Source organism: Branchiostoma belcheri, unplaced genomic scaffold, assembly GCF_001625305.1.
Source record: "Branchiostoma belcheri isolate BF01 breed outbred unplaced genomic scaffold, Haploidv18h27 scaffold6, whole genome shotgun sequence".
Taxonomy (NCBI): domain Eukaryota; kingdom Metazoa; phylum Chordata; class Leptocardii; order Amphioxiformes; family Branchiostomatidae; genus Branchiostoma; species Branchiostoma belcheri.
This window is the reverse complement of record NW_017804242.1, coordinates 6,411,707-6,439,547: the sequence shown is the minus strand read 5'-3', so window position 1 is coordinate 6,439,547 and position 27,841 is coordinate 6,411,707. Positions and strand designations below refer to the sequence as shown.

General features: G+C 38.5%; 2 protein-coding genes across 2 annotated transcripts in view; one reads left to right on the top strand and one right to left on the bottom strand.

Annotated features, from left to right (window-relative positions):
- LOC109482643 (metal-response element-binding transcription factor 2-like) overlaps positions 1-27,841 on the top strand; it is a 63,326-nt gene that overhangs the window by 15,303 nt on the left and 20,182 nt on the right. The gene's annotated exons all lie outside the window — the stretch shown is intronic.
- LOC109482642 (melatonin receptor type 1C-like) lies at positions 202-27,841 on the bottom strand. Its single transcript, XM_019785454.1, has 5 exons — positions 27,541-27,841; positions 21,615-21,739; positions 16,487-16,568; positions 550-698; positions 202-483 (listed from the first exon to the last, which is right to left on the bottom strand). Exons 1-5 carry the CDS (start codon positions 27,839-27,841, stop codon positions 202-204), a joined length of 939 nt encoding a protein of 312 aa, XP_019641013.1.

Here is a 27,841-nt window from a genome sequence, read left to right as displayed (position 1 = left end):
CCGACAGGAGAGTCAAAATACGGAAAAGCACGAAGTTACATATGACGTAAGCTGATGTTAACTTCTGACAACTTCTGCCATTTCACCCTGATACTGGACATGTATGACTGTCTAAGCATCATTTCACACAGAAGGCTCAGGACTCGAGGCAAATTCTTCAGTTTTGCAGATTATAATTCGCTGTACTGTCTAAGCATCGTTTCACACAGGAGTAGGTTCAGGACTCGAGGCCTTCTCTTTTCTAATGGCTTTCCACCTTGTGAACATCTCCTTGTACGCGGCTTGAAGCTGCGAGTTCATGAACCCGTAGATGACGGCGTTCAGCCCGCTCTCGACCAGCGCCAGCCACACCGTGACCACGTGGACCCACCCCTCCACGTGCCGGTACGTCGCCACCAGCATACCGACCGCGTACGGTCCCCAGCAGGTCACGAAGACGATCAGAGCGGCAAGCAGCTTCTTGCCGAGACGCTGCTTGTCGGCCTGGTTGGACGACATGCTGGATACGCTGCTACGACGCTGGTTGATGCGGTCTTGCGTACGGTGGACTGTCCAGAACAGCTGGATGTAGCACTTGGCGGTGACGGCGAGCGGGATGATGGTACCGGCCACCACGATGAAGATGGTGTACGGGACGGCGCCCTTGGAGTCAAACGTGCACATGAAGATCTCAGGCTTGTACTTGATGGCACCCCAACCTGGAACAAGATTTTAAAAACTTTGAGCAAATTATTAAATAAACTTTAAACACTATATTGATTTGACTACTTACGATTTTAGAGACCATATGGATGACGTCATCATATTTTATTGCCCTTTTTATTAATTTCTTTAGAGAGAAAATGCAACACTTTGGTAATATACATTTAGGTAAAAAGGACACGGTCATGTTGAAGTTTGGGGTTTTTCAAAGGTTAGTGTTGAAATATATGCTTACTGCACGTCATGTACAATGTAGTAATAAATGGATTTTCAAGTAGATAGCAGTTTGTTGGAAAAGAAAATATGAGTTAATGCCATATGAGTTATGGTCTTTAACATTAATTATTGTAAAAGGACATCATACTTAAGTTTGTGGTTTTCAATGTGAATTGGTGAAATTTATGGTTAATAAATGGGTTTTGAAGTATAGTTAGCAGTAAAATTGTCTAAGAAAGGCTCAGAAAAGACTTTGTTCAACTTGAAAAAGTTTACTGCCATACATGTACATCTGTATGAGTTATCGCCTTTCTTTCAAAACCTAATCCCAGAAAATAAGCTGAAGCATGTGGAAAATGACGTTGGACTTTTCTGTAAGTCCTACGGAAATGTCAGGAAAATTATGTCACCACGTCAGCGAAAACCGTGCTTAAGAAAGACCGAAGACTGCGCCATAATTTCTTGAGAAGAGGGACTCCCTTAATTTCCTTCTCCCAGGCAATAGAATAATGCAGGTTTTACTTTGAATAAAGAAGAATATCCCTGTAGTCTTCTACAGTGTCCACTGGTATGTTAACTGCAGACTCGTGCCCCATTTATTGTATTTACGGGTACGCATGAAGGATTTATCATAGTTTTTGTGGCAGTTTTACACAGTTTTGTAATCGTAAAAGTTGGCTAGGTGCAGCAGTTTGCATTCATACCCATCTAATACTGTCCTTGGGGGATCAGTGCTATGGCTGGTAGTTATCATCATGTAACTTTGCTGCTCTTTCAGAAGTTAGCAGTCACGGAAGAACTTTCAGAGATAAAAAAAAGTTCTGAATGTCAAAGAGAAGAAAAACTGTGTGTATAAGTCTGTTGTACCTAGGACAGAAGTATTGTTTTGGGCAGGTCTAGGAGGTTTGTATGTATCATGATTAGGGAGAATTGAAAGTGAGTGGGTAGAGATTGTATTTCAGTTGATTGACTGATTTATCGTATTTACGGGTCCACATGAAGAATTTATCATAGTTTTTGTGGCAGTTTTACGGAGTTTTGTAATCGTAAAAGTTGCCTAGGTGCAGCAGTTTGCTTTCATACCCAACTAATACTGTCCTTGGGGGGATCAGTGCTATGGCCGGTAGTTATCATCATGTAACTTTGCTGCTCTTTCAGAAGTTAGCAGTCACGGAAGAACTTTCAGAGATAAAAAAAGTTCTGAATGTCAAAGAGAAGAAAAACTGTGCGCTTTACAGTTTGTTGTACCTGGAACAGAAGTATTGTTTTGGGATGGTTTAGGAGGTTTGTATGTATCATGATTAGCTATAGGGAGAATTGAAAGTGAGTGGGTAGAGATTGTATTTCAGTTGATTGACTGATTTATTGTATTTACGGGTCCACGGGAAGTATTTATCATAGTTTTTGTGGCAGTTTTACACAGTTCTGTAATCGTAAAAGTTGCCTAGGTGCAGCAGTTTGCATTCATACCCAGCTAATACTGTCCTTGGGGGATCAGTGCTATGGCCGGTAGTTATCATCATGTAACTTTGCTGCTCTTTCAGAAGTTAGCAGTCACCGAAGAACTTTCAGAGATAAAAAAAAGTTCTGAATGTCAAAGAGAAGAAAAACTGAGTGCACAAGTCTGCTTTGCAGTTTGTTGTACCTGGGACAGAAGTATTGTTTGGGCTGGTTTAGGAGGTTTGTATGTATCATGATTAGGGAGGATTGAAAGTGAGTGGGTAGAGATTGTATTTCAGTTGATTGACAGGGTTGTGAGATGGGGTATGAGGTTGCCAGGAATGTGCACTGCTTACTCATGGGATGAAACATAAACCATGGTGTAATACTAGTGTTTTATTAATATCATAGTAATCTGCTCAATGGTATAATTCAATTGGGAATTTCTCAATGATAATACAATACTCTCCAATACAGTTTCATTCACATACTGTATATGCACTTCCCAGAAGTCTAAAATCTCTGATAAAGAGGATATAAATTGTGGACTAATTTCTTTGCCAGTTATTTTCAAATTAGTATTAAATTATCATTTGCCATATCTCCCTCAATGCTTACTCTCCAGGCTAGAGACAGGTTTACATTTTGTAATGTTGCAAGATCTTGCTATAGTAACCGTTACGAAATATATTAAATTCTCGGCTTAATCTACTTCTAATCTATTCACTTTTGACAGTTTATGATCTACTTTGGAGGCTTGTTTCGTCATGCAGGCCTGTTTGAGTGATCGGTGTATTAAGTTATGACATCAGAACGTTGCGTAAAGTGGTTGGATTATGACATGGGATTTAGACGCAATATTGTTACGATCGGCAGGCAGATGTCTGTGTGGTTGACCTTCAAATCACTTTGGATTATGACAGTATTTTTGGAACCCACGTCATGAGTTGCCATTAGTACATACTGTATGCTGGATTACAGTGTAAGTAATGTGTACATCTACATCATAGTACTTTGACTTATAGTTATGAAAATTCATTTTTGGAATAGGCGTACCATATACCGATGCATCTCGTAGGTACATAGTGATACTTTAAATGTACATTTACATGTAGTTGCACAGCTCCAATTTTAGTGTAAAAAAATACACAATTGTGCCCAGTATTTTAAGCTCAACTATATGTCCAGCAGCTTTAAGTGTCATGTAATTTTCATCTACTACATGTTAATACAATTTAGGGTTAGTTATTGCAGTTAGTAGCAGTAGCAATAGCAGTTACTATGTACAGTAGTACTGTAGCACTTGTAGCGGTACTACATGTATACGTATGTACATGTAGTATTCAGTTTTTGACCACTGGCACGGTAGCAGTCGGCTAAGTCTTCACGCAACGTACTGGCAAAATGATTTAATTTCAATGAGCATGAACACTGTTTTGAATCACTTCTTAGGAGAGTTTTGAACTGTAGTTGGAATATGCAAGCCTTGCCGTCAAACTTTCAGTGTTGTTCCTGTAACTTCGACACTTTTAACTACTCTGATGTCTCTACCTTCTGCTTACTGTATTTATGACAGACGTGCAGTGTAACACCTCCCTTATGTACAGTAAAATAGCCGTCTGTATTCTGAATTGCCCTCCGTGAGGATTTTGCCAGGACATTGGCAGTTCTTCTAGCTGTAAAAGACCTATGTTATATGGAAGTTTGGTGGTGAATGCCCCCAGGTAGGTTTAAGTCCGGATCAGAGGGTAGCTGGTGAGGTATGACCAGTAGCGCCGTGAAATGCGGCCCGAGGCACGTAATATACGTCGTACGCTGTAGTAGCGTGCTTAAGGTTTTTTAAGGACACTGAGGGCTTTGGGTCAACGTCACATTAGGTCAAGAAAAGTCACTGATTTATAAGGTCATAACTGTTACATTGTATAGTACATCTGTTCATCTGTGTTGGTATACTTCATTATAAAAACACTAAGCGTTCTGTCCAACACTAAGGGGTAAGTCCCAATTTACTTAGTGTTGGACAGAAACTTTAGCCTTTTTGTCATAAAGGAGTTTTTGGCGTTGTTTTTATTTCATGATTGAAACTATAAAATTATTCTGTAGTACAGTTACTGTAGAGATACAATGATTTTCAGTGTCGTGAATTTGCAAAGAAGGGGTCACCATAAAAACACAAAATAAAACCTATTGTGAAAGTTTCAGGACAACTTTCCGCGGTACAAGCCGCACATCAAGTCCCAAAAATATGACTGCAGTAGGGTGTGTGATATTCTCCCTGATAACTTTTAGGACTCATAGCCCTCTTTGACACTATTTCTTGCTTATTGAGGGACAAATTCTGTGGTTATAGCATCACAATAATAAGTAAAATTTGAAGTTTTTAAAGATTTATGAAGGATTATAAGGTTCTTCCAAAAAGAAACAGCCCTACACTGGATGAAGATACTAGTAGTGTAGGGTACTAAATCACAGTACTGCCCAGGGTCCAAATCAGTGTAGGGGGCCCCTATGATCAAACCTAGTGCAGGGCTCGAAATACCATGGGTGCATATATGCACCTTAGTGTACCCAAAAATGGATCTGTGCACCCAATTTTTTCTATGGGTGCACTGGTGCACCCAAATACTTTTGTAGATATGTTTGGACATATTAAATGCATAGGATAAGAATAGGAGTACAGTTGTAAGATCAGACTCATCTGTAATTAGGTTTTATTTTACATAGTACACCCAAAAGATTTTTTGTGCACCAAATTTTTTAGCTTGGGTGCACCAGTGCACGTATTCCCCCAAAAGAATTTCGAGCCCTGTAGTAAGAACCCAGTCTCATTGAGTGTGTACATGTACATGTAGATGTCACAAGGACACTACTGTAACAACAATTTGCTTTTAGAATTTCAACATGTTTCATCTGACAGCCAATGTCTAGAGTGCCAGTCATCTTTGGCGAAATGATACACAGTAAGGCCTTGAGCCAGCAGGCAGTCTATTATACAACTGTCACATGCATGAGAGTGCTATATCATCATCCATCTTCTCCTTTTTGTCTAAGAGACTTCAAACACACAAAGAGACTTTAGACAGTGCTACTGATACCAGGGAGACTTGAAGAATTATAACACAAAAATGAATCACTGGATGAATGGGTGGATGAATGGGTGGATGAATGGATGGATGGTTGGACCCAAGAAAAGCCAAGGCCAAAATACTTGGTATCATCCCAAGAACATTTACAAAAAAATGTACATTGTAGGGATATAAATTCTTTTCAATTTTAATTTTAAAATTTTAGACAGTCAATTCTATATACATGTATCATCATGATATAAAATGTATTACTAATTTAAACCTTTTTATTCGCTAAGAATTAATAAAAGCCAACATTGAAATATTTGGTATAATTACAGATTAGAATTGTCTCTGCCTTGCCATAGTCACTAACTAAAGGCTATTTAGTCGCTATGTATATATACCAATAATCAAAAGCCGACACTGAAATATTAATTTAATTGCTGTATTACCCCAAGAAGAGATTAGAAGGTGCATGTAATATTAATTTTGTATCTGACACACAATTTCCAACAGTTACATAATTCTATTCATGATATGTTGCTAACTTAAGGCTTTCGTTTTTGCCTTGCCATAGTCACTAAGGATTTTTAGTTGCTAACAATTATCGAAAGCCAACACTTAAATATTTGATATCATATTAAAAAGAACAGAGATTAGAAAGTACATATAAGGCCACACCAATTTAATTTCTTGATTAACGGATTTTTCTAGAAAAATAATGGAGCGGGCGGGCGAAAAAATAAAAAATAAAAACAGGCCTAGGCATCCTATTATGGCCCAAAATGGTACAATAGGAGCCATGAAGTCAACACACCAGGCTGGTTCAAAATTTAAACAATGAATTTTGAACTTTTAATGATACCACTGCATTGAAAGATGGAATAACTGTAACAACTACATGTAGGAAGAAATTAAAGGACTTTCCTCAACTGTTGGGGCCCAAATATGAGCATTTCTTAGTTGATTCGGAACCAGAGGCGAATCCGAGAACCAACAAATTAAATTGGTTTGGCCTAATATAGATTTTATATCAGGTACAGGATTTCTGACAGTTAATTCTATCATGATATATTGCCAACTAAAGGCCTTTTGTCTTTGCCTTGCCATATGACTACGTTGGGTCGGAACCATACCATCCATTTTGTAGATGAAAATCTTTATCCTAGCGGTATTCGCGGTTTGCGGGGGATTTGTTATCGTAATCCTAGATGTACGCTCAGGTTGGCGGGTAATTTTTCATTCACAGTTCCGGTAGGAGATGATTTAGTACCTCATACTGTTATTTATTTTCTATAATATGTGTCCTTGTAACTAAAGAGTACATGTGTATAATCTATCATGTGTGTCCTTGTAACTAAAGGATATCACATGTTGCAGGGCTCGAAATTCATTTTTGGGAATACATGTAGGTGCACCAGTGCACCCAACCTAAAAAATTGGGTGCACAAAAAAAATTTTAGGTGCACGTTATAAGATAAGATAAGTAGAATGTCAGCAAAAACTATATTAAATTTCATTTTGAAGAAACATACGTTAAACCTAAGAAAATATTTGGGTGCACAGGTGCACCCACAGATAAAAATACTTGTAGGGTGCACAGCTCCAAAGTTGGGTGCACTAAGGTCTACATGCACCCAGTATTTCGAACCCTGTGTTGGGTTTACTAGGCTGATGTGCTTCAAAACTGAAAGCTGCCCAATGCTTGAAAACTGGATTTTCAAAGTCAATATTCATAGCAATTTTCAAAGTCATTCAAAGACATTCACGGAGCAGATCTGTCAGTGTGATGTTGTTGTGTGGTGAGAGCTAAAAATCTACATGTACACACAAACAGTTGGGCTGATACATGTTTTTTATTATTTTGGAAGTCCCAAGAAATAAAAGACTCCTTGGGTAGCTTGTTTCTGCACAATTTTGGAACAAATTATGAAATCATGATGTAAATGTGCTAGTACTGGGTACTAACTGGTGTGGTAGCAGACACCCTGTGCTATCGGGTTACATTACATGTATGTATGTATGTAGCAGAACAAAGTTGGAGGGGATGATCTCCAAATTATTTGTATTTTGGAGTAAGAATAAACAGAGCAGTAGTTAACAAGCCTAGACCATGTGACTGTAAATTGATCGATCTGAATACAAAATTAATTCATTATTGCGTTGCAAATGTTAAAGTTTCTAGATATTTGTTACAACAGATATTGGTATTGAAAAAACACAGCTATTTTAAGAAAAAGAGTATTAAAATTAATGTAACGCTATTACTATTAGTATTAGACAAGTTAGTCTTCCAAAAATAACTTTTATCCACTTGCCACACTCAGGCAGCAAATTTGCCATGCAGTTGTCAAGTACCGGTAATTACTTGTTTCATCGTAACACCATCCTAGATTGATTGGGGGGTCTCCATTAAAAACAGACTAACCCGACAGAGAAGCCTGCCAAAGCCTCCATTAACTAACCCAGCCCCGGGAATGTTCATTCCAGATAGCAGTGCAAATTACAGATTTTCATCAAAGACGTGAGCGTATTGGACTTGTTGGATGGAGCGTTGTTATCTCTTGCTGAGCCTGTAGTCAAATTACTTCTGTCATCAGGCCACACCATATTGGTTCTCAGATTCACCAGTTAAATTTTTTTCTGATTTCAGGCATCGAAATGAACTTTTCTTCCTATTGTCCCAGCACTGTCCTAGAAATAAATTTCAGTTGTCCCAAATGAGGATGAACTGTCCCAACCTGTTCTTTGGGCAGTATGGACAGGGGTCGAAATAACCCTCTGTGTGCAACTTGGTGCAAGTAAATTTGGTGTCGTGCAACTAATTTTTTGCCTTCTTGCACCATGGTGCAAGTTTGCTTTATCCACTGTTACTACCTGTAGAATTACCCAATAATATTAATTAATAAAGAACTGGAGTGGAAAGGAACAAAACCAGAATCCATGAAGTTTTTCTTCATTTTTTGTAAGTAACAGAAGGTTACTATCTACGTCGCTGCCAGCGGATGTTTCCCATCACTTCTGTATTTTTGGAGGGTGCAACTATTTTTCTTCCGGTGCAAGTATTTTTCTTTTCATTTGCACCAGTGCAAGTTGGCCCCAAAATCTATTTCGACCCCTGATGGAAAAAAAGTAAAAAAAAGTATTGTACATGTATGACTTCAACTTTATTTTGCTTAATAATAATATTATGTTTACTCCCAGGTAGACAGGAAATTTGGGGGGACTTTTCCTGATCCAAAAGCCAGGATGTGTGCCTGATTAACAAAAGGAATTCAATTCAATTCAAGGGCTGACATTTTGATGTTGATCATTTTTCTATTGTCCCAAAAATGTTCCAAGTGTGTTTTAAGTTGTCCCAGCCTAAATTTTAGTGGTCAGTGGCCATTGGACCACCTTTAATTTAGAGTCCTGGAATTGCAAAAAGTAAAAATTCATGAATCAACTCCAATCGACTCCAAAATGCTTGTACAATGTATTTTGGCCACAACAGCTTTAAAATTAATTTTAGTCCATGTCTTCCTAGTTACTACAGTTTTTCCATCTATCAATGCATTGGTTTGGTTGAAAGTTTTAAAATTCATAGTTGGTGTGTTCCCTCAGACCCTTCATTATAGGCTTTAAGCTAACCTGGTGTGTTGACTTCATGGATCCAATCTTAGCATTAATTTTCGGGCTATCATTTGATGCCTTGGCTAGTTATTTTGCCTGTTGCTTTAGAAATTTTTTCTATAAAAATATTCGAGAACCAACAAATTAAATTAGGTTGGCCTTACACAGATGGCACTGTAAAAAAGCAATTGGAAGTCAGCCTTGATGAATTTTCTCATCAACTCTATATATCAAAGCTTCAACTCAGCTCTAGGCTTAGAGTAAAGATTGACAGCTTGTTGACAAAGCTGAGAGACAAATTAAAGAGCTGACTTAACCGTAAATCATGAAATATTTGCAATGATATTACCCGTGCACACTATTCTTTAAGTTGTCTTGCTTGCACAACTTTCCTAACGTTGTAAACGAAGATTGTGAAACAGGAGAGGGCCAAGGATGGTGCCCTGAGGGACTCCGGTATTGATGACTTTGGAGGTGGAGGATTTTCCTGTCTGTAACTTGATGGTTCAAAAAAAAAAAAACGTAGCACAGGAATGAAGAAAATGTAATGCCTTTTTTTGGCTTCAGAAAGCTCAATCTGACAACTCAAAAGGTAAAATTTGTTTATTTTTTTATTTTGTGAATATTCTAGCAGGGCTCAAGACTAACATTTTGAAGAAAAATTGTGGCACGAGCAAAAATCTACATGTACACATGTAGGTGCACCACTATGAAGGTAGATAATAATATAAAACGTTAATAGGCAAGACATCGTGCGAATACTGTGTTGTTTTTTTAATAGAAAAGTGCAGAGTAGATTATGATCAGAAAGCAAGAAGTTTAAACCAAATGATAAGTCAATGATAGTCAATGATATCACTCAGTCCATGATATAGACATTATTTTTATAGTGTATGCAAGTTTTGATTGGAGCACTACATTGTAGGTGCTGCTATGAAAAGTTTCATACTACAAAATGTAGGTGTACAAGCTGATGAATGTACAATGTACATGTACATGTACTCCTAAAGTGGGAGCAGTCTATAGGGATGCCGTAACTTACAGTGTGAAAGAAAATTTAATTATCATAAATCTGTAGATTACAGACTGCCTGAAGAATGATATATCAGGTGTTTTAGCTCCAAATCCTTCCTACAGAAAATTATCTAAACATAACAGTTAATAGTGTTACTTTAGTCCAATCACAGACCGAAAACTTTTTTGCCGCAAGACATGGCCAACCTTTTACGTTGTGTTAATAGTACTCCTGTGTGTGCCTAAAGCTATGCTCTACAGGACTCACTAAATAAACCCAGTAGGACCACACGCCCACACACTAACTATACAATCTTTCCATGATGTATTATGCACCTTTCATACTGACATTTCTGTCTAAGTTTTAAAGACAAGTTGCTCCAAGGTCGGCCTAAACCCTTCACCGTTGGGATTCGGACAATTTCGCAGGTTCTGTCTGACTTGTGGACATGATTTACACATGTACATGTAGGCCACAACAAGTAATTTTCATGGATGACATCAGTGCGCGCATTAATTTTATGCCTGATTTTGAAAAAAAAAAAGAAATTTTGTTGCCTTCTGACAGTGGTCACCATGCCGAAAATGGGCAAAGATGTCTGTTGCCATGCCGGAAGGTGGATGGCAGATAACTATGAGGAGACAAGAAAAGGCTCTGATTTAATGTTTTGTTTCTTACTTTGATGCAGTGATATGTGATGCTGGCTGTGTATATGTGATGTTCCCACTGAATCAAAACCATTTGACAAAATGTACAATGATAGTGTCAAAATTTTAAAATGTTGGAACCTTGTTTTTTTCAGCCCGCCTTGTTTTTTTTGCCTGCTCGCATTAGATTTGGAATCATGCCATCCATAAAATTGACTTGCTGTGGCCTAAGTTTGAAACCATCCGACAAGTTGCTCCAAGGTCGAGCTAAGCACTACACCGTTGGGATTTGGACAATTTTGCGGGTTCTGTGTGACTTGTGGACGCGATTTACCGACTAGTGCACTGAAGCAATCATCATCATTAAAATGTCAGAGTGTCTTTACTCGACCTATTTGCTAAAATGTGGGAAGAGGGGTGCTAACCCACTGGGGAATGTTAGAACTTTGCTTTGGTGAGGGGAGTGACAAAAGTCAAATGCAAAAACTGTGACAACGTTTCTGTATCGCTAAGTAGCAGTAGCGTGACTTTACAGTTGAACTATCGACTTAAAGGTGATAGTTTCAAGATGTGAAGGAATTTTAAAGTACAGCCTGCTCTGACATTACCAGGTCCTAATATGTACATTATCCACTGAATTAAAACACTCGTGCCATTTAGAATAAGGCCGTGTTGATTTGATTATATGGATGACATCCACATGCACATGAATTTTTGTCCATTTCCCCCAATAAAGTTTTTGACCATACTGTACATGTAAGTCGTACAATTTACTACAAAGCAGCTCCAAAATGAGCAAATATGTGCCATGAATTGCAAAAAAAATATTGGAAAATGATCAGAGTAATATGATAGAATGCCAAAATCTGCATGGGGGTAGACTATTGGAACACTTCATATTTTGGACAAGGTTCATTTAGGAACATTTCCGCGGGAGGGGAATGGGTCTATTTTTGGTACGGGGGATGTGGTGAAGCCATCTGCTGCATTTGCTCCCGAGCAAATGTCAGCCTTTCTATAGTTCTAGCTGATTTGTGGCTTAATCGGAAAGATCACACAGCACTTAGCCTAAAGCAGTCCAGGTTTAAGTGCGCTCGAGGCAGGGGTACCCACATGCATCAAGATCACATCCCAAAGCCACACACTCTAGGACCCGATCAATCGCTTACACAATCATGATATTTTGGGGGTTCTTCCTAAACCTAAAATAAATTTTCCATGGCTATCCTGTCAGACAGACGCGGTAAATCTAGCGGTTTAGGAACTTGGTCGGGAGATTATGTGATGGCACAGTGCTTTCGGGAGAGATGGGAGAGGAAAGCTTCCTGCAATTATGCAAATTTTACAGACTTAAAAGCATCTAATGCAATTTCAGGGTGGCAAAACTGGATTTTTAGATTCAATTTTCTGGTCATGCTAACTTTAAATGTTACAGTTACTGTACACTTAATGTATGATTTTGCATGAGAGAGGCCACCACGAAACCCCAAACATACTAGTAGGCAACAACAAAGCCTGCAAAGTTACCATTTTAGAGCCATTTGTAACTCGAGTTTATAAACTTGAAGATAAAAAGTACTGGATTTCATTTGCGTCTTAAGAATATCATGAAGTTTTGTATCAAAAACATATTGTTTTTGCTCAGTTTCCTCTTCTCCAAACATAAAAGGTCAGTGACCTGAACCAGACGTCTGTCACCATGGTAACTAGTGTTGGGTTACATCATGTTGCAGTTTTATAGCAGAAGGGATTTAGACTCCTGTCACTATATATATATGGATGTGTTTGAGTAAGAATTAACAGAGCATACCGTATGCGAAGGTAAACATTATGCATTTGCTTTGCAAATGTTACCTTTCTAGTTTGTCATTGTCAAGGACATCATTGTCACCCAGAAAAACTTGCCAACATTCTGAGCAAATTTTGTATTCTTGTCAGGTAGTCGTCTGAGCACTCAGTTAATCCAACCGAGGCCTGATACACGGCCAGGTTGTTTCTCCCGAGAGGAGCATGATAGTGCATAAATACGGGCCCGCTCTCACAAACACCAGAAACTTTATCACTGAACTAAGAGCAGTGAATAAAAGAACTGTAAACCCTTTGTCAAAGATACATAGTTCTTGAAATATTCATGGTGTTTTTATATATTGCAAGCTTTGTTTGGTGAACTCTCCGACGCAAAGCAGGGCTTGAAAAACTACCTGCACAAGTTAGGCCACAGCAAGTAAATTTTATGGATGACATCCTCCACAGACTCAAAATCTATAGCAAGCGGGCGAAAAAAAAGACAAGGCAGGCTGAAAAAAAGAAGGTTCCTACATTTTAAAAATTTGACTCAATCGTTGTACAAATTGTTTTGATTCAGTGGGAACATCACATATACACAGCCACCATCACTTATCACTGCATCAAAGTTAGCAACAAAACATTAAATCAGAGCCTTTTCTTGTCTCCTCTCTTCATATTTATCCACCATCTAAATTCCGGCATGGCAACAGACATCTTTGCCCATTTTCGGCATGGTGACCACTGTCAGAAGGCCACAAAATTTCTTTTTTTCTCTCGAAAATTGAAAATTAATCAGCGCGCTGATGTCATCCATAAACTTGCTGTGGCCTTAGGGCAGGTAAAATTGGAGCTGTTCAGGTATTTCTGATGTCTACCTGTACCCATCCATAAACTGGGTTACCACCATTGAAGTATACATTTTGTAAAAGTAATACATTTTGTAGTTGCAATGTTTTCTGAATAATTGTAATGGTTTCTGAACAGTTTTTAAGTATGATCCATACATGTACTTACTAAATTCTGAGTGGTGCAGGAAAGACATGTCTAGTACAGGACTGTTATTTTCAATGTATGCATAGAAACATATTTCAAGCCCAGTAAAGTCATCAGATCCTGAACAGTATTATTAGATTTTCAGTAGTAATCTACTTTGTGTGCCTACTGCAAATTTTTAAACACCGTGAATGCCTACGTCTATCCCCCTATCCTCTCAAACTTGAAAAGGAATTTACATTATAAACGACTTTCTAGAGTGACTTCAATGCTGAAAAATGTTCTAGGGATTCGTGGTGTACCGGTAATTCACCGTTGTTGCAGCCATTTGACGTCAATATGTTACTCGATACGCCCAACTAGAGACCAGTTTAAATCCTGAATTATGATCTGGTGTTAGTGTGAATCCCTAGGATAGCTGTGGCCACACAAAAAGGTACACAACGTATGGTAAATCTGATTGTAACAACCCACACGTCACACTTAGGAAGAACATATAGCTGGTAAAACAGTTGTATGTGGAAACTATGTTGTAAAGACAGGTTCATTTTTCGGTCAGCTTGTGTATTACTGAAATGAGGAACGGATGGTAACTTCATTTTCTGTACTTGTAGTAAGTTATACATGTAGTTAGGCCATGTTGATTTGATTATATGGATAACATTCTCTGGGAACCCCAAAACTGATGGGAGTGTGCTAGAGCTGTGTACCGGTGTACCGGTTCTGTACCGGAAAAATTTATAAGGTACAGGTCCAAAATACCTACAAAAATGTAATCCCTGAGTACTGGTACAGTAACTAAATAATTTCACAGTAGTTATATGCCTATTTGTGACCTAAATTGTGTAAATAGCTGGTCCCCCATGGGTCCCAAAGTAAGGACAAACTTACACTTAAACTGTCAAGTTTATTCTTTTTTCTGTGGAAGGAGTTCAGAAGAACATTGAATTTATTGAATCATTCAGGTACAGTTTCAGGTTCGGACCCGTACCTAATTAATAGCTAAACCCCTGTACCTGTACCTAAAATTTGTTTAGATACACAGTTCTAGAGCATGGGAATAAATATAGTTTGCCAAAACAAGTTGCCTTCATTATGAAATCTATGGTCATGAAGGTTCAAGAAATGACTTAACACACAGATGGTATGGCGATTGATAGACACTTAATTTTCTTTCTTCACATTTTCTTGTTGCTTTTCCTGCCATTTTACATGTGAAGAAAGTTAATTAAAGTGCCTTTCAGGGATACAATCTTGCTGGGAATCAAACTCATAACCTCTAGGTCTCGTGTCTGCTAGCCCAACCATTAGCCCATTCGACTCCATTCTAGTATATATTTTAACATGTATAATAATGGTAATTCCTGATTTTTCACGGTACTTTTATGTTCACGGTTTTACAGTCACCTCTGTACCATAGACTTGTAATTACTGTTATCAAATCATTTATCTTCTGCTCCCCTCCCACTTTCCCACCGCCATGAAAATTAGGCTCTGGTGAACATTTTTCATTTTCCTCAGACCGTGAAATGTTGCTGCTGTGAAGATAATATGATAGTGTGATATTTTAATCACTGCCCAGCAGGGCTCGAGATTCATTTCTGGGAATAGATGCGGTGGTGCACCCAACCTAAAGAATTGGGTGCACAAAAAGTATTTTAGGTGCACCATATAAGATAAAATAAGTATAATCAGCAAAAACTATAATTATGTTTCATTTCGAGAAAAGTGCTACAACAAATTGAATGTATTATAATTTTTTCTAACACTTAGAAGAATATGCTGTAACTACTATATACTTAACATCTTAACATATGTTAAACCTAAGAAAATGCACCCACAGAAAAAAATTGGGTGCACAGGTCCAAATTTGGGTGCACTAAGGTGCACATGCTTCCAGTATTTTGAGCTTTGCTGCTAGTATATGTCATGTATCACTGTGACAGTAGGAGTTAATGTGGGTGGATGATTCCTACTGTATTATTGATGTGATCTGTCCTCAGGCTGTCGCAAAAATGACAAGATCGCATTATTTCCCCCCTCCTCTGTTGTTCCCTTAGCTCTGATGGTGAGACACCGTGTCTGTAGAACCATCTCAAGAGCGGTATATAGAATTCTTTCAAGCATTTGTCACTCCTCATGAGTTAAACTTTGTACATGGGAAGAAATGTGAAGACTTTGAAGATGAAGCCCTTCTCAGACATTCAGACCTCAATACAAGCAGTGTCTACAGTACCTGTCCGTGGTACTGAAACAACAGTGCTTTCAGCACCAAGGACAGGTATGTATAGCCCTTGCAAAGTTTGTTACTTCTTAGGCAGAAATATTGTTTCTGGTCTCCCTACTTGAGGGCTTGTGTGTTTATGTCGATTCAGTGTTTTTATCACCAAGGACAGGTATGTACAAACTTTGCAAAGTTTGTTACTTCTGACGCAGAAGTATTGTTTAGGTCTCCCTACTTGAGGGCTTGTGTGTTTGTGTCGATTCAGTGTTTTAGCACCAAGGACAGGTATGTATAGACCTTGCAAAGTCTGTTACTTCTGAGGCAGAAGTATTGTTTAGGTCTCCCTACTTGAGGGCTTGTGTGTTTGTGTCGATTCAGTGTTTTAGCACCAAGGACAGGTATGTATATACCTTGCAAAGTCTGTTACTTCTGAGGCAGAAGTATTGTTTTAGGTCACCCGACTTGAGGGCATGTGTGTTTGTGTCGATTCAGTGTTTTTAACACGAAGGACAGGTATGTATAGACCTTGCAAAGTTTGTTACTTCTGAGACAGAAGTTTTGTTTCTAATCTCACTACTTGAGGGCTTGTGTGTTTGTGTCGATTCCGCACTGGGACATTTGAGTCATTTGAGATTGGGTTTGACTGATGGGGTCATGTGAGATCTAGATCTGTGTGAGATCTGTAGATTCACAGGAATGTGAGACATCGGATACCGAAAAACTGTCTTGGAAGTCTAAAATCTCTGATTTCTTGTTTACGAAAGAATTTTTCCCTACTTACCAGCCACTAGAGGAATGGAAAGTACTACAGCCAGTACCCACAGTCCTGCCAGGATGGCCACACTTCTTCGCATGGTGAATGTCTGCAACAGATATCATAGGAAACAACTTCATGCCAATGATCATACACAAAAAACTGTGTTCCTTGAAGTAATATAAGTGGTCATAAAGTCAGCATACCTGCAGGTCTAGTATAATGTCAGAAAACACTAAGACTACCGGTACAAACTAGACATGACACAGTAGCCATTACAGTTAGAATTATGGTTTCCTTCTATACTTCTATACTATCATTCAAATAAAAGTTTTTAAAAGCATACTTTGCACAGATTAATGATGCTTTTCTGGTCTCTGCCTTTGGGAGAAAGATTCCTGGTCTTGTGCCCAGTTTTGTCTCTTCTACATCAATATCTATTATAATTGATTGCATAGCAATAAGTGAAGTTTCTGCAGTTTTTCAAAGTTGTCTGACTTTGTGCCTAGTTCTATCACTTCTACAGCAGTACAGATGTCTTCTCCAGCATTCTTTGCTTTGCTATTCAACATACAAAGCTGGCTGTACATCTAGATGTAAAGTTATAGCAGTTGGATGGTTTCTTAGTGGAAAGTTTTCTGGTAGTGTGCCCAGTTATATCTATGGAAAATAAATCTTGGATAAATTTCTAAGAGTCAGGCATTTCAGATAGCATCCAATATGTTTCATCAGTCACTGAGAGGGATACGTCGATGAAGGTTAGACATCCAGGTAATGAGATATGCCAAAAAGAAGTTACTCAAGCAACTGGATATGATTTTGGAAATGGTCAGACATGTAGTATCCACTAGCTTTCGTCAGAGACCAGAGGAGAAATACAGGTTTATAAGCACAAACTATTGATTGATATACAAAAAAGTGAAGACAATTTTTTTTTCAAAAAGAAACAAAAGTTAGAAAAGTGAAGGCAAGATGATGCAAATTAGTAAAAAGCTCCTATTGTGGACAGTTGATACTGTCTGAAACATCTTACTCTTTGGCGATTTTACCCAGTTACCTTGATTTACATGTAAGTTGTATCATGTATTGTTCAGGACTTCTAACTGGATGTCTATCCTTTATTGATGTATCACATTCAGCATTCTGTGCTTTGCTTTTCTGCAGTCATACAAAGATGAGTCTTACATATTGCAAACAACCATTCTTGGAATAGTCTTGCACATGTATCAGTATAGCCAGTATAACCACCCTTCGGCGTAACACACCGGCTTCAAAGGCATACGGCGTGGCAGCAAGCTATATCACACCGAACAACTTGTTACACTCAATCTTTGCACATTTAATTGCAGGAGTTGTTTAAAGCTTTCTAGTGATGCCCCAACTGTGCTTGGTGGCAACGAGTTCCAGTCTACAATAGTTCTTGGGAAAAAAAGTTTTTGAACACCTCGATTCTTTGTTGATAACTCTGATATTTGAAGGCATGGCATGACTGTTTCTTGTTCTTTTCTCTGCTGGTGTCTTGCAGAGTCCAGTGTCTTGTATAAATAGAAAAGGCTAACTTAGATCCTTATTGGTTGGTTTTGTCACAGCCCGTCTGAAAATTCTACTGCACCAAAATTGTAGAATGACCTGTAATGAATGTGAACACTCCGTAACATTTTAAGTTACGGCTGCCATTTGATGATACATGTATTTGACGTCAGTGCTAAGTTTTCTGGACCTGTGCCCGGTTCTATCTAAGCTACATTCTCTGGCTATTAGCGTATCGTTTTGGGGTAGTCTCTTGTCTGGCCAGACTTAATGACAGCTCCATTACAATCTGTCTGTCTTGTCAGACACTCAGGAAATTGGAACTTTTCTGGGGATAATTTTGTAATACTTTTACATCACTTACGAGTGACGACTTTTGTCTTTTCTTGTTCGACTTTACTAGTGGAGAATCATGAGAATCAAAGTTGAAATAGAAAAGCACGCATAGAATACATACACGCAGTGTTCTAGCCAGTGTCCATTTAAATTTTCTGTCATTTTGAAAGAATTTTGCCAATTTCTGATGATTGATTTTGTACACAATCTGTCATCTTTGATGGACAAAAATCAGTGTGGAAAGATATAGAAAGAGTTGTCAGTTGTCACTAAGCTTAGCCTACTAGCAAGACTTGGCCTTCAAAATGCAAGAAATAGTGTTTCAGAGGGCCAAGAATTCAAAATTTTCCAGAGGGAGCATGCCCCAAGACCCCCCCCCCCCCCAAGGATTCTTACACCTTTGGCATTCGATGTTACGTCAAACAGAATTGAGCTGATGGAAAATATTTAGCCAGAACTCTGATGTTTGCAGTACAAAGAAAGAGGAGACAAAATTAGGGAAAATAAATATCAAATCCCTCAAATCCTGGAAACTTTTTATTTCCTTTCAGCTACAATCTGTAATAACGTAATTGACAAGTACATGTATATTATACATAGGAAGTTTGATGTAATACAGTTTTGCTACATGAAAAAGGTAAAGGTACATGTGCATGTAGACCCATAGCCTTTATGAGGCTGTAGGTGTGGTGGGTTGTCAGTCAACTGTGTCTAACACTAAGCCCATCCCACTCCTACTGTCTTTTACTTCCCCAACAGAAGTCAGGTTTACACTACATGTAGGTGGAGTGAGGAAAGTCATGTAAAGTGCCTTTCCCTAGGACACAACATCTAGCCAGAAATGCCAGGGATTGAACTCAAGACCTCTTGATTGATCTTGTGTCTGCTAGCTTAGCCACTTGGCCTTTCAACACCACTGTTTGCTGTGAATATTAGGAAATAAAATCCTTCCTTCCTCTCTTGTCCTTGGTGCTGAAAAGCCAGTAGTTGTTAAGCCAGCCATGACATTTGAAAAGCACAGGTTTGCACATATATTTATGTCTTGCCTGAGCTGCGATAACGTTTGATATGGATGTTCCAGCCTGTGTGATAACTACCCATATCACATGGGGTTCTAACGGTTATCACACAGGCTTCCGAAAGTTCCATAAAATAAATCAAAATTGTTTCACGTGTGCTGCTTTCGAAAATTTGAAAACCAGATTTGGAATTGATGTTGTTGAAATTTTTTGTTTAGGGATGCCAAATTTTCTCAAATTTTGTCACATTTTGCATTAAAATGTTTTTTTTTCTTGAGTGCGTATGACGTAAATATAATATGTCAGTTGATCCAACATTTGGTCGGGCTGGTACCTTGGGTGATATGGAATACACCGTGTAGTATTCTATATGTGTTGCTTTACAGTGCAATAACAAATTGTTATTGGATATGTTGAGTACCAGTGTACAAAAAACTTTTTGAGTGGGCAACCTACGGCAAAAATTAGGTTGCCCATCAGAATTTTAGGTTGCCCCACTACTTTCCTCAAATTAAGTAATGTCTAACAGCCTTTAGTTAACTGATACTAGTAATAGCCATTAATGCCTAAAATCAAAAAAGCATCTGCCGGATATAGTAGTGCAAGCCAAGTGGGCATGATTTTGGGGGGAGGGGCATTCTTAAAATTCAGGTAGCACACTGGGCTACCTAGGTTCAAAAATAGGTTGCCCAGAGTAAAATTTGGTTGCCCGGGGCAACGGGGCAGCCAAGTATTTTGCACGCTGCTGGAATACACCTTGTACTATTCTATATGTGTTGCTTTATATAGTGCGATAACAAATTGTTATTGGATATGTTGAGTACATCTTTGATCCACGACCCATGTAATGGACTGCTTCAGATCTTACTTTACTCTTCACAGTTGTACATGGAAGATCAATTGCAATACCCAGACAGAAAAATGACTACAGGTTCCATACCGTGTAATTGGATGTATGTTTAATTTAACACATACTGTCTCAAAATAGGCCGGTTTTGACAATATGGAAGTTTGATGGCTAGTGCTCTCAGATACTGACATTTATGTTACCATGAATATGTCATTTTGGAGTTCTAGCTTTGAGTCGTTTGACACCCAAGCAGCACTTGGCTTGTAAAGTAGGCCACAGCAAGTAAATTTTATGGATGACATCCTCCGCAGAGTCCAAATCTAATGCGAGCGGGTGGAAAAAAACAAGGTTCCTAAATTTTAAAATTTTGACTCAATCATTGTACATATGTTTTTCATTCAGTGGGAACATCACATATATATACACAGCCAGCATCACATATCACTGCATCAAAGTAAGAAACAAAACATTAAATCAGAGCCTTTTCTTGTCTCCTCTCTTCATAGTTATCTGCGATTCCCCTTCAGGCATGGCAACAGACATCTTTGCTCATTTTCGGCATGGTGACCACTTTCAGAAGGCAACAAAATTTCTTGTTTTTTTTCTCCAAAATCAGGCGAAAATTAATGCACGCGCTGATGTCATCCATAAAAATTACTTGCTGTGGCCTTACCAACATTATGATGGGTTATTTCACCATGAAAGAAGGCCAGTTTTCCCTACCCACATGTACTTTGCACAGAGTTACAATCTAACTTATTCTAAGTTATATGAAGCGTGAAATAGTCTGATTTTACAGACTTGTTTTAAAGGTTTTGCCCTTTTTGCAATACTTCAGCAAATTCCCTGGAGAGTTGAGAAATGGGTCACCTGAAATGTCACAAGGTAGGGCCTAGGAAAAAATTTGTTGTGTTTCCTGTTTGAGTCCTGAAAAAAATAGGGTCGGTTAAAATCTTGGTATGTAGGGATTATCTTTTCTTTCTTTCCTTTTTTTCAGACTTACTAATAGGTGATCTCCAGTGATCCAACTTACACAATACAGTTTAACAAATTTAAACTTGCTTGAGGACACTTATGTTTCCAATGTCAATGTTCAAATACTGATTGTACAAGATTTTGTCACCCAGGTGTCAGATCATGGAGCTAGAAAACGTTGATCAGTTTGAAAAATTTATGTCCCTTGCAGGGATCCCCCCAAAAAAGGTCTCCCCAAACGGTAACTTGCCTACCAAAAATCATGAACATCGAACCATGCCTTTTAGAATTGTGCCGCATAGTCTCCCACACTATAGCAAAGCAATTTCATAGCCTTCTAGAAGAAGGCAATAAATTACACAAAAAGGGCTTAAATATATATTTATAATCATTTTGACTGAGGTGGTATTTTCAGCCTTGCAGTACTTCAAGTTGATATACTGACCTTGTGGTATCTGGATGGGTAAACGATGAGGCACCATCTGTTCAGCGCGGTGGCTGCCAGGCTGTAGGTAGAGGCGATACAGCAGGCTGTGAACAGGAACCCGTATATACTGCAGCCCACAGAACCTGAAAAGGTAGTGGAAAACTAAATTCTACTGCCTGAGAGGCAGAAGTTAGTCTGAAACCCCTGTCCTATACATACCTGTCCTTGGTGCTGAAAACACTGTTGTTTCAGGACCAGGGACAGGTGTTGTAGACACTGCTTTTATGAGTATTTAGACATGGCAAGGAAGAATTGATTTGTTTATTGATCTTAAAAGAGTTGGGTAGTACCTTCAGTTTAAAACAACTGATTTCCAAGGATGCCAACAAAACAAGGTGTGTTACAGAGGAAATCATAGACATTAAACAAATATTAAGTGCAGTGAAATTAAACATGTTAATCAAATAATCAGGCGTAAATCTAAATGTAAATCATTTTAGAATGCTGCATCAGCCTTATCAAACACCCTTTCTAGAAGAAGTTCCCCAAATCTAAGCACTGAGATGCAAGGCTCTAGGCCTGGGTAGTCCATGGTAGTTAGCGACAATACGGAGCCGGGCACCCAGGCTACCAAAGCTCCACGACTCAAGAACTCAGTACATACGTACAGTGCCGATTTACAAATTCCGCAAAAAGCCAGCATGTGCCGTCGTATACGTCGGTAAGTACTGCCACGAATTCACAATTCCAGCTTTGTATTCCTGTGGATTACAGCATTTTTATTTTTGGCCGGACTTTTATTTTATTCGCCTGCACGCACTAGTTTGGAGGTCTTCAGAGGATGTCATCCATAAAATTAAGGCTTAGGTTAACAAGATGCTTCTGGCTTGTAGGTTGTGCTGATTTTGACGACAGTCCTCTGATTACAACTTACAGCTCCCAATGCTGGAGCTCTTCTCTGTCTTCCACACGCATGATTTTCAATTAAGCAGAAATAAACCAATGGGTATCCTGAGGACAAGGTTACACTCAGGGAGTTTTCGCCGCGGGCTACGACATCTTATCTCCACCTTAATGCCATCTCTTAATCCCCAGGGCTCACTGATTTATACTGATTAAGAAAGAAAAATGATTCTTCAAGGACGTCCCTGTCAGCATTTTTAAGGAGAAGTAATGCTCAAGGAAAGGTCAGTGGAGAAGTAGGCAAATTGAGTGTGTCAGATCATCCTTTTCCTGGCTGGTGGAACCGGGAACTAAATTAGACTGAATTGCTTCTGATCTTTTGGTAATGTTTCGCTGTGAAATTGCCCCATTCTTTTAGGATAACTGCCAGTGTAAGGTCACTTTGTTAGCAGTACAGACTGTAATTCTTTTTTTTTTCTAGGTACATGTACTTTTGTGTTTACTGTTTTCACTGTCACTCCTGAAACATGAAGTTAGACCTTGGAAAAAAATTTCTGTTTCTGGTTAGACTTTTTTTGATTAGGCCACACCAATTTGATTTGTTGCTTCTCAGATCGCCCTGTCTATTTTTTTCTGATTTGCAAAAAAAAAAAAAATTTATCGGTTCTAAATTAACTGCAAAATGCTCAATGAAAGACATATTTTGGCCCCAACGGTTGAAGAAAGTCCTTTTCTTTCTAGCTCCCAAAGGTTTTCAATGTAACATTTACTAACAATGCAATTTTGTTTCTTTAAAAGTTCAAAATCTATTGTTTTAATTATAAACCAGCCTGGTATGTTGACTTCATGGCTCATATTGTAACATTTCCGGCTATCGTGGGGTGCCTTGGCCTGTTTTTTATTTATTTTTATTTCACCCTGTCGCTTCATATTTTTTCTGAAAAAATCCGAGAAACAAATGAAATTGGTGTGTAATTGTAAAAGAAAATTCCAATGTTCCATTGTTTTGTCCATTTGCAACATTATTTAAACAATTAGCATTATCTAGCCCTTTAATCTAGAACAGGGTGCAGTGGCCTCAACCTAACCTATTGTACCCCTGGGAGTACTGCATGATCAATTTTTCAACAATTGATCTTTTGTCAGCCGTAACTGGGTTAATCAAGACACATTAGAGATAATTTGGTTAGCCAGCCATTGTGTATTACTGGTTTAGTCCATCATCAGGTCTATTCAAATTTGCAAGCAAATACAGCATATTTCACTCTATCTCCCTCCCCATGAAATTAGACTGCTTCAAACTCACCCCTGTGTAACAGAAGAACATTCCAGAATAACTTCTGCCCAAAATTTAACTACGGTATTGCCAAGTTATCGCTTGAGCCTCTTCAGTTTCTCATGAAGTGAAATATAATAATTCCAGTTCTCTTGTTTATGAAATATTATAGCTACAAGCAGTATGGCTATGGGGAAATAGCACATTAACGTACATTTGCCAGACTCAAATACAAAAGTACAATAGCTGTCAAATTGTACAACAATTTGATGAATGTTTTTCCTCAATGATCAATGATTGTCAAATACGGGCCTCCTGGTGGCTGACTTTAGTACTGCAGCAGGGTTTTTGTGTCTTTTGACCTGGACATGATATGGTATTGATTTTGCTTGTGCTTGAGGTGTGACTCTTTTCACATCAGGCTAGTGGTTAAAACTTTCCAGTTCTAATCCCATTCCCATGTCTATACTAAAAGATTTACAAATAAGATGAAAGACAGTTTTTCTGATATTGTCTACTTGTATGAAACTCCTTAGGGACATTTCTGCAGAGCTAATTATCTAATTGAGGCGTGCTTTTGTCAGGAACATTGATTTTAGCTCAATACAATCAGTAGCTCCAGGATAGTTGCCAAGTACATGGTAGTGACAAGGGACAGGTATTGACTGTGTTATTGGAAACCTGTGAATTACATGTGTCAGGTTAGGAACAGCCTGGGAGCAAAGTTGCTCGAGTGCATTCCATATATTATACATTTATGTCACACCCGGGCCGCGATAACATTCGATACGGGTGTTCCGGACCGGGCTGTACTTTACAATACGGCCCGGGCTTCCATAGAACGATTCGAAGGCATTTCGTCCTAACCGCATGCGCCGCTTTCAAAAATTTCGAAGACAGAATTCAAACGTTGGAACCGATGTTGTTGCATTTTAGGGTTTAGGGACAACAAATTTTGGCTCATTTTGCATCAAAAGGTGTGTTTTCTTGGGTAGGTATGACATAAATAAAATACAACACAGTGTATTCCACATCGCCCTCGGTCCCTGCCCCGAATTCGTGAGTCAGATCGCAGTCAGGCCGATACCTCGGGCAATACGGAATACACCGTGTTGTATTCTACATGGATATGTATCACACATGCAGATGAAGCTCCTTATACTTAAAGACATTATTTTTTCACTTCTAGAAATCTGAAATATAAATTTATGTATGTACAGTTTGGTACAATTAGATACACCAAAAGAACATTGCTGGTTTATCATCAATTTATTTGCAATGGCCCGACGTGCCTTAAAGGCATCCAATGCAATTTCAGGATGGCAATTGAAAATTATAGAATGATCTGTCTCATATCGACATTTACTGTATATTTTCTTCATTGTTTCATACTTGAAGCATTTGAAATATGCCAAAAAACATTAGCTACATGAGGTAGTACTTTATTTTTTGGTACCACCCATAAATAGTTAGAACTGAGCCAATGATACAAAAAAATTTCTGTCAGCGACATCACATTTTGCCTCACAGATATCAGTATGCTATGGGATAGGATTGATTCAAGTTACTACTTTAAAGAATGACAAAAAAATAGACTTTAAAAATCCAGTTTGCCGCCCTAAAATTGCGTAATGCCTTTAACTTTTACATGAACATTCTCTCTACTTATATCTCATTACACAGGATGTAAGTTGGCTTTGATACAAGCTTGATGATTAATGTTTTCCAAACCTTCATCAGATTAGCAATTATCTTCTCCTGTTGATCTATATGTCTGAGGTCTTTTGCCTAATGATGTACCTGGCATTGATGGATAACTAATGCAAGATACATCTTGTTAATAGAAGTGCGTCCGGGGCTCGAAATGTCAACTGTATACATGTAGTACAGATCTTTCAATGCATTTTATGAAGGATTTTGACTTATTTCAAGTGCAAAAGTGGTTTAAATTGCATACATGTTACATTGAAAGCCGTTTAAAAGGCTTGTAACATGCGGTGAGAACTTGCGTAAAAGCTGTGTAAACCTTGTGTGCTAATTAGATGCAGTCGCGAGTGGCTATGTACATGTATAATACATAACTACACGGGATCATACAAATATATATATGCTATTGTGAGAATTGTACTTGCTTTTGCACATGTTTTAATTAAGAAATGCACTGCTTTTGATTGCATTATGCAAGATTTTTGATCTCATGTAAATTCAAATTATTCCAGATCTGTATTGTTTGTAGGTTAGTGCAAGTAAAATTGGAGCTGTACATGTGAATTTTTATATGCAGCATTGACTGTTAGCACATAATTGTATACAAATACATGTAATAGCAACGGTTTCTGAACAGTTTTTACTATTTTAGTGTGATCCATGCTTCCCAAATTCTGAGTGGCACAGGAAAAATTTGTCTGGTGCAGGTATATAATTTTCAAGTGCAGGTACATGTACAATGTACAGTATATGCAGAAAAAAAGTATTTCGAGCCCTGTGTGGACATGTAGAGAAAACTATCCTTGATTGGTAGGACCTTTGGGACTTCAAAATGAACCTCAATTGTCTGCAAAAACTCTGTGGGGAAATAGGAGCTTTACATTCTCAGACATACGAATGCGTATAGTGTGTGTATAGTGCTGACTATAAGCAATTTTTCGTCATTCTGTCTTTGTTTCACAATGGTGTGAGTGGAGTCCTTTTGATATGTTTTCAGACAGTGAGCTTTTTATATCGATATCCTTGGGGCTTAAGTTCTCATCACAATGTTTTGTAAATGTTCCATGCTGGTTGCATAGCTAATATAGTATTCTGTAAATAGTTTTCAATAGACATTAGAGTGAGTCAAAGTAAAAGCTCCAGTTATAAAGGCCATGAGAAAGGAAGCAGTTGAAACAAACATTCAATTTTGTATATACATTTGTACATTTAGTTGGTAAAAGTACTTAGAAAAATAGAAGTAAAGAAATACAGAATGCTCTTCTCACATCAGGCTTACTGTATATGACTTATTAAGGCCACCATCAAACAGAAAAAGAATTAATATTAATATGTACTTTCTGCAGTTTCATTTTGTATGAAAGAGATCTAAAGGTTTTCAACATCAACCCTTTAGGATAAAAAAAAAAAGAATGTTGGTGTTTTCATTGGCATTGGAATTTTGCCAAATCTGTCATCTTTGTTGGAAAAAAAAATCTGCATGTAAAGATATGGAAGGAGATGTCATTAAACTAAGCTTAGTATACCAGCAGAATTTGCTTACCAAAGTGTAGGATATAGCCATAGGGTCAAAATTTAAAATAATACTGGGGAAGCATGCACCCTGAACAGTACCCCGCTAGGATTGACAAATGTTACGTCAAACAAAATTGAGATGACGGAAGAAAACCTCAGGCTAGAACGCTGATATAGAATACAACACGGGGTATTCCGTATCGCCCGAGGTATCTGACTCGCAGGAGGGCTGGGACCAAGGGCAATGCTGAATACACCGTGTTGTATTTTATTTATGGCATACCCACCCAAGAAAACACGCCTTACAATGCAAAATGAGCCCAAGTTTGGTGTCCCGAAACTAAAAAATGCAACAACATCAATTCCAACGTCTAAATTCTGTATTTGAATTTTTGAAAGTGGCGCACACGGTTAGGGCAAAACACGTTTGAATCGTTCTATGGAAGCTAGGGAAGCCCGGGCCATACCGTAAAGTACGGCCCGGTCCAGAACCCGTTATCGAACGTTATCACGGCCTGGGTGTGATATGAATTATAAACTTACCTAAGGCTGTCGGCCAGTGTCCGTACCCTAGAGCTGGCACACAGCACAACAGAAGCAGGATCACCGACAGATCCGCCGCCGCAATGTTCAGCACGAAAACGTTGGCCACGGTCTGAAGCTTCGGGTTTATCACCATGGAGATGACAATGACCGCATTCCCGGGGATGCCGAAAACGGTCAGTAAAACGACAAGGCTGCTCATGGCCACGGTTTCTGCCAACATGGTGGCATTAACCGCAACCGTAGCGTTTCCGTCCGCAAAATCAACTACGGGAGAACCAGTCGTGTTGACTTCAGCCAT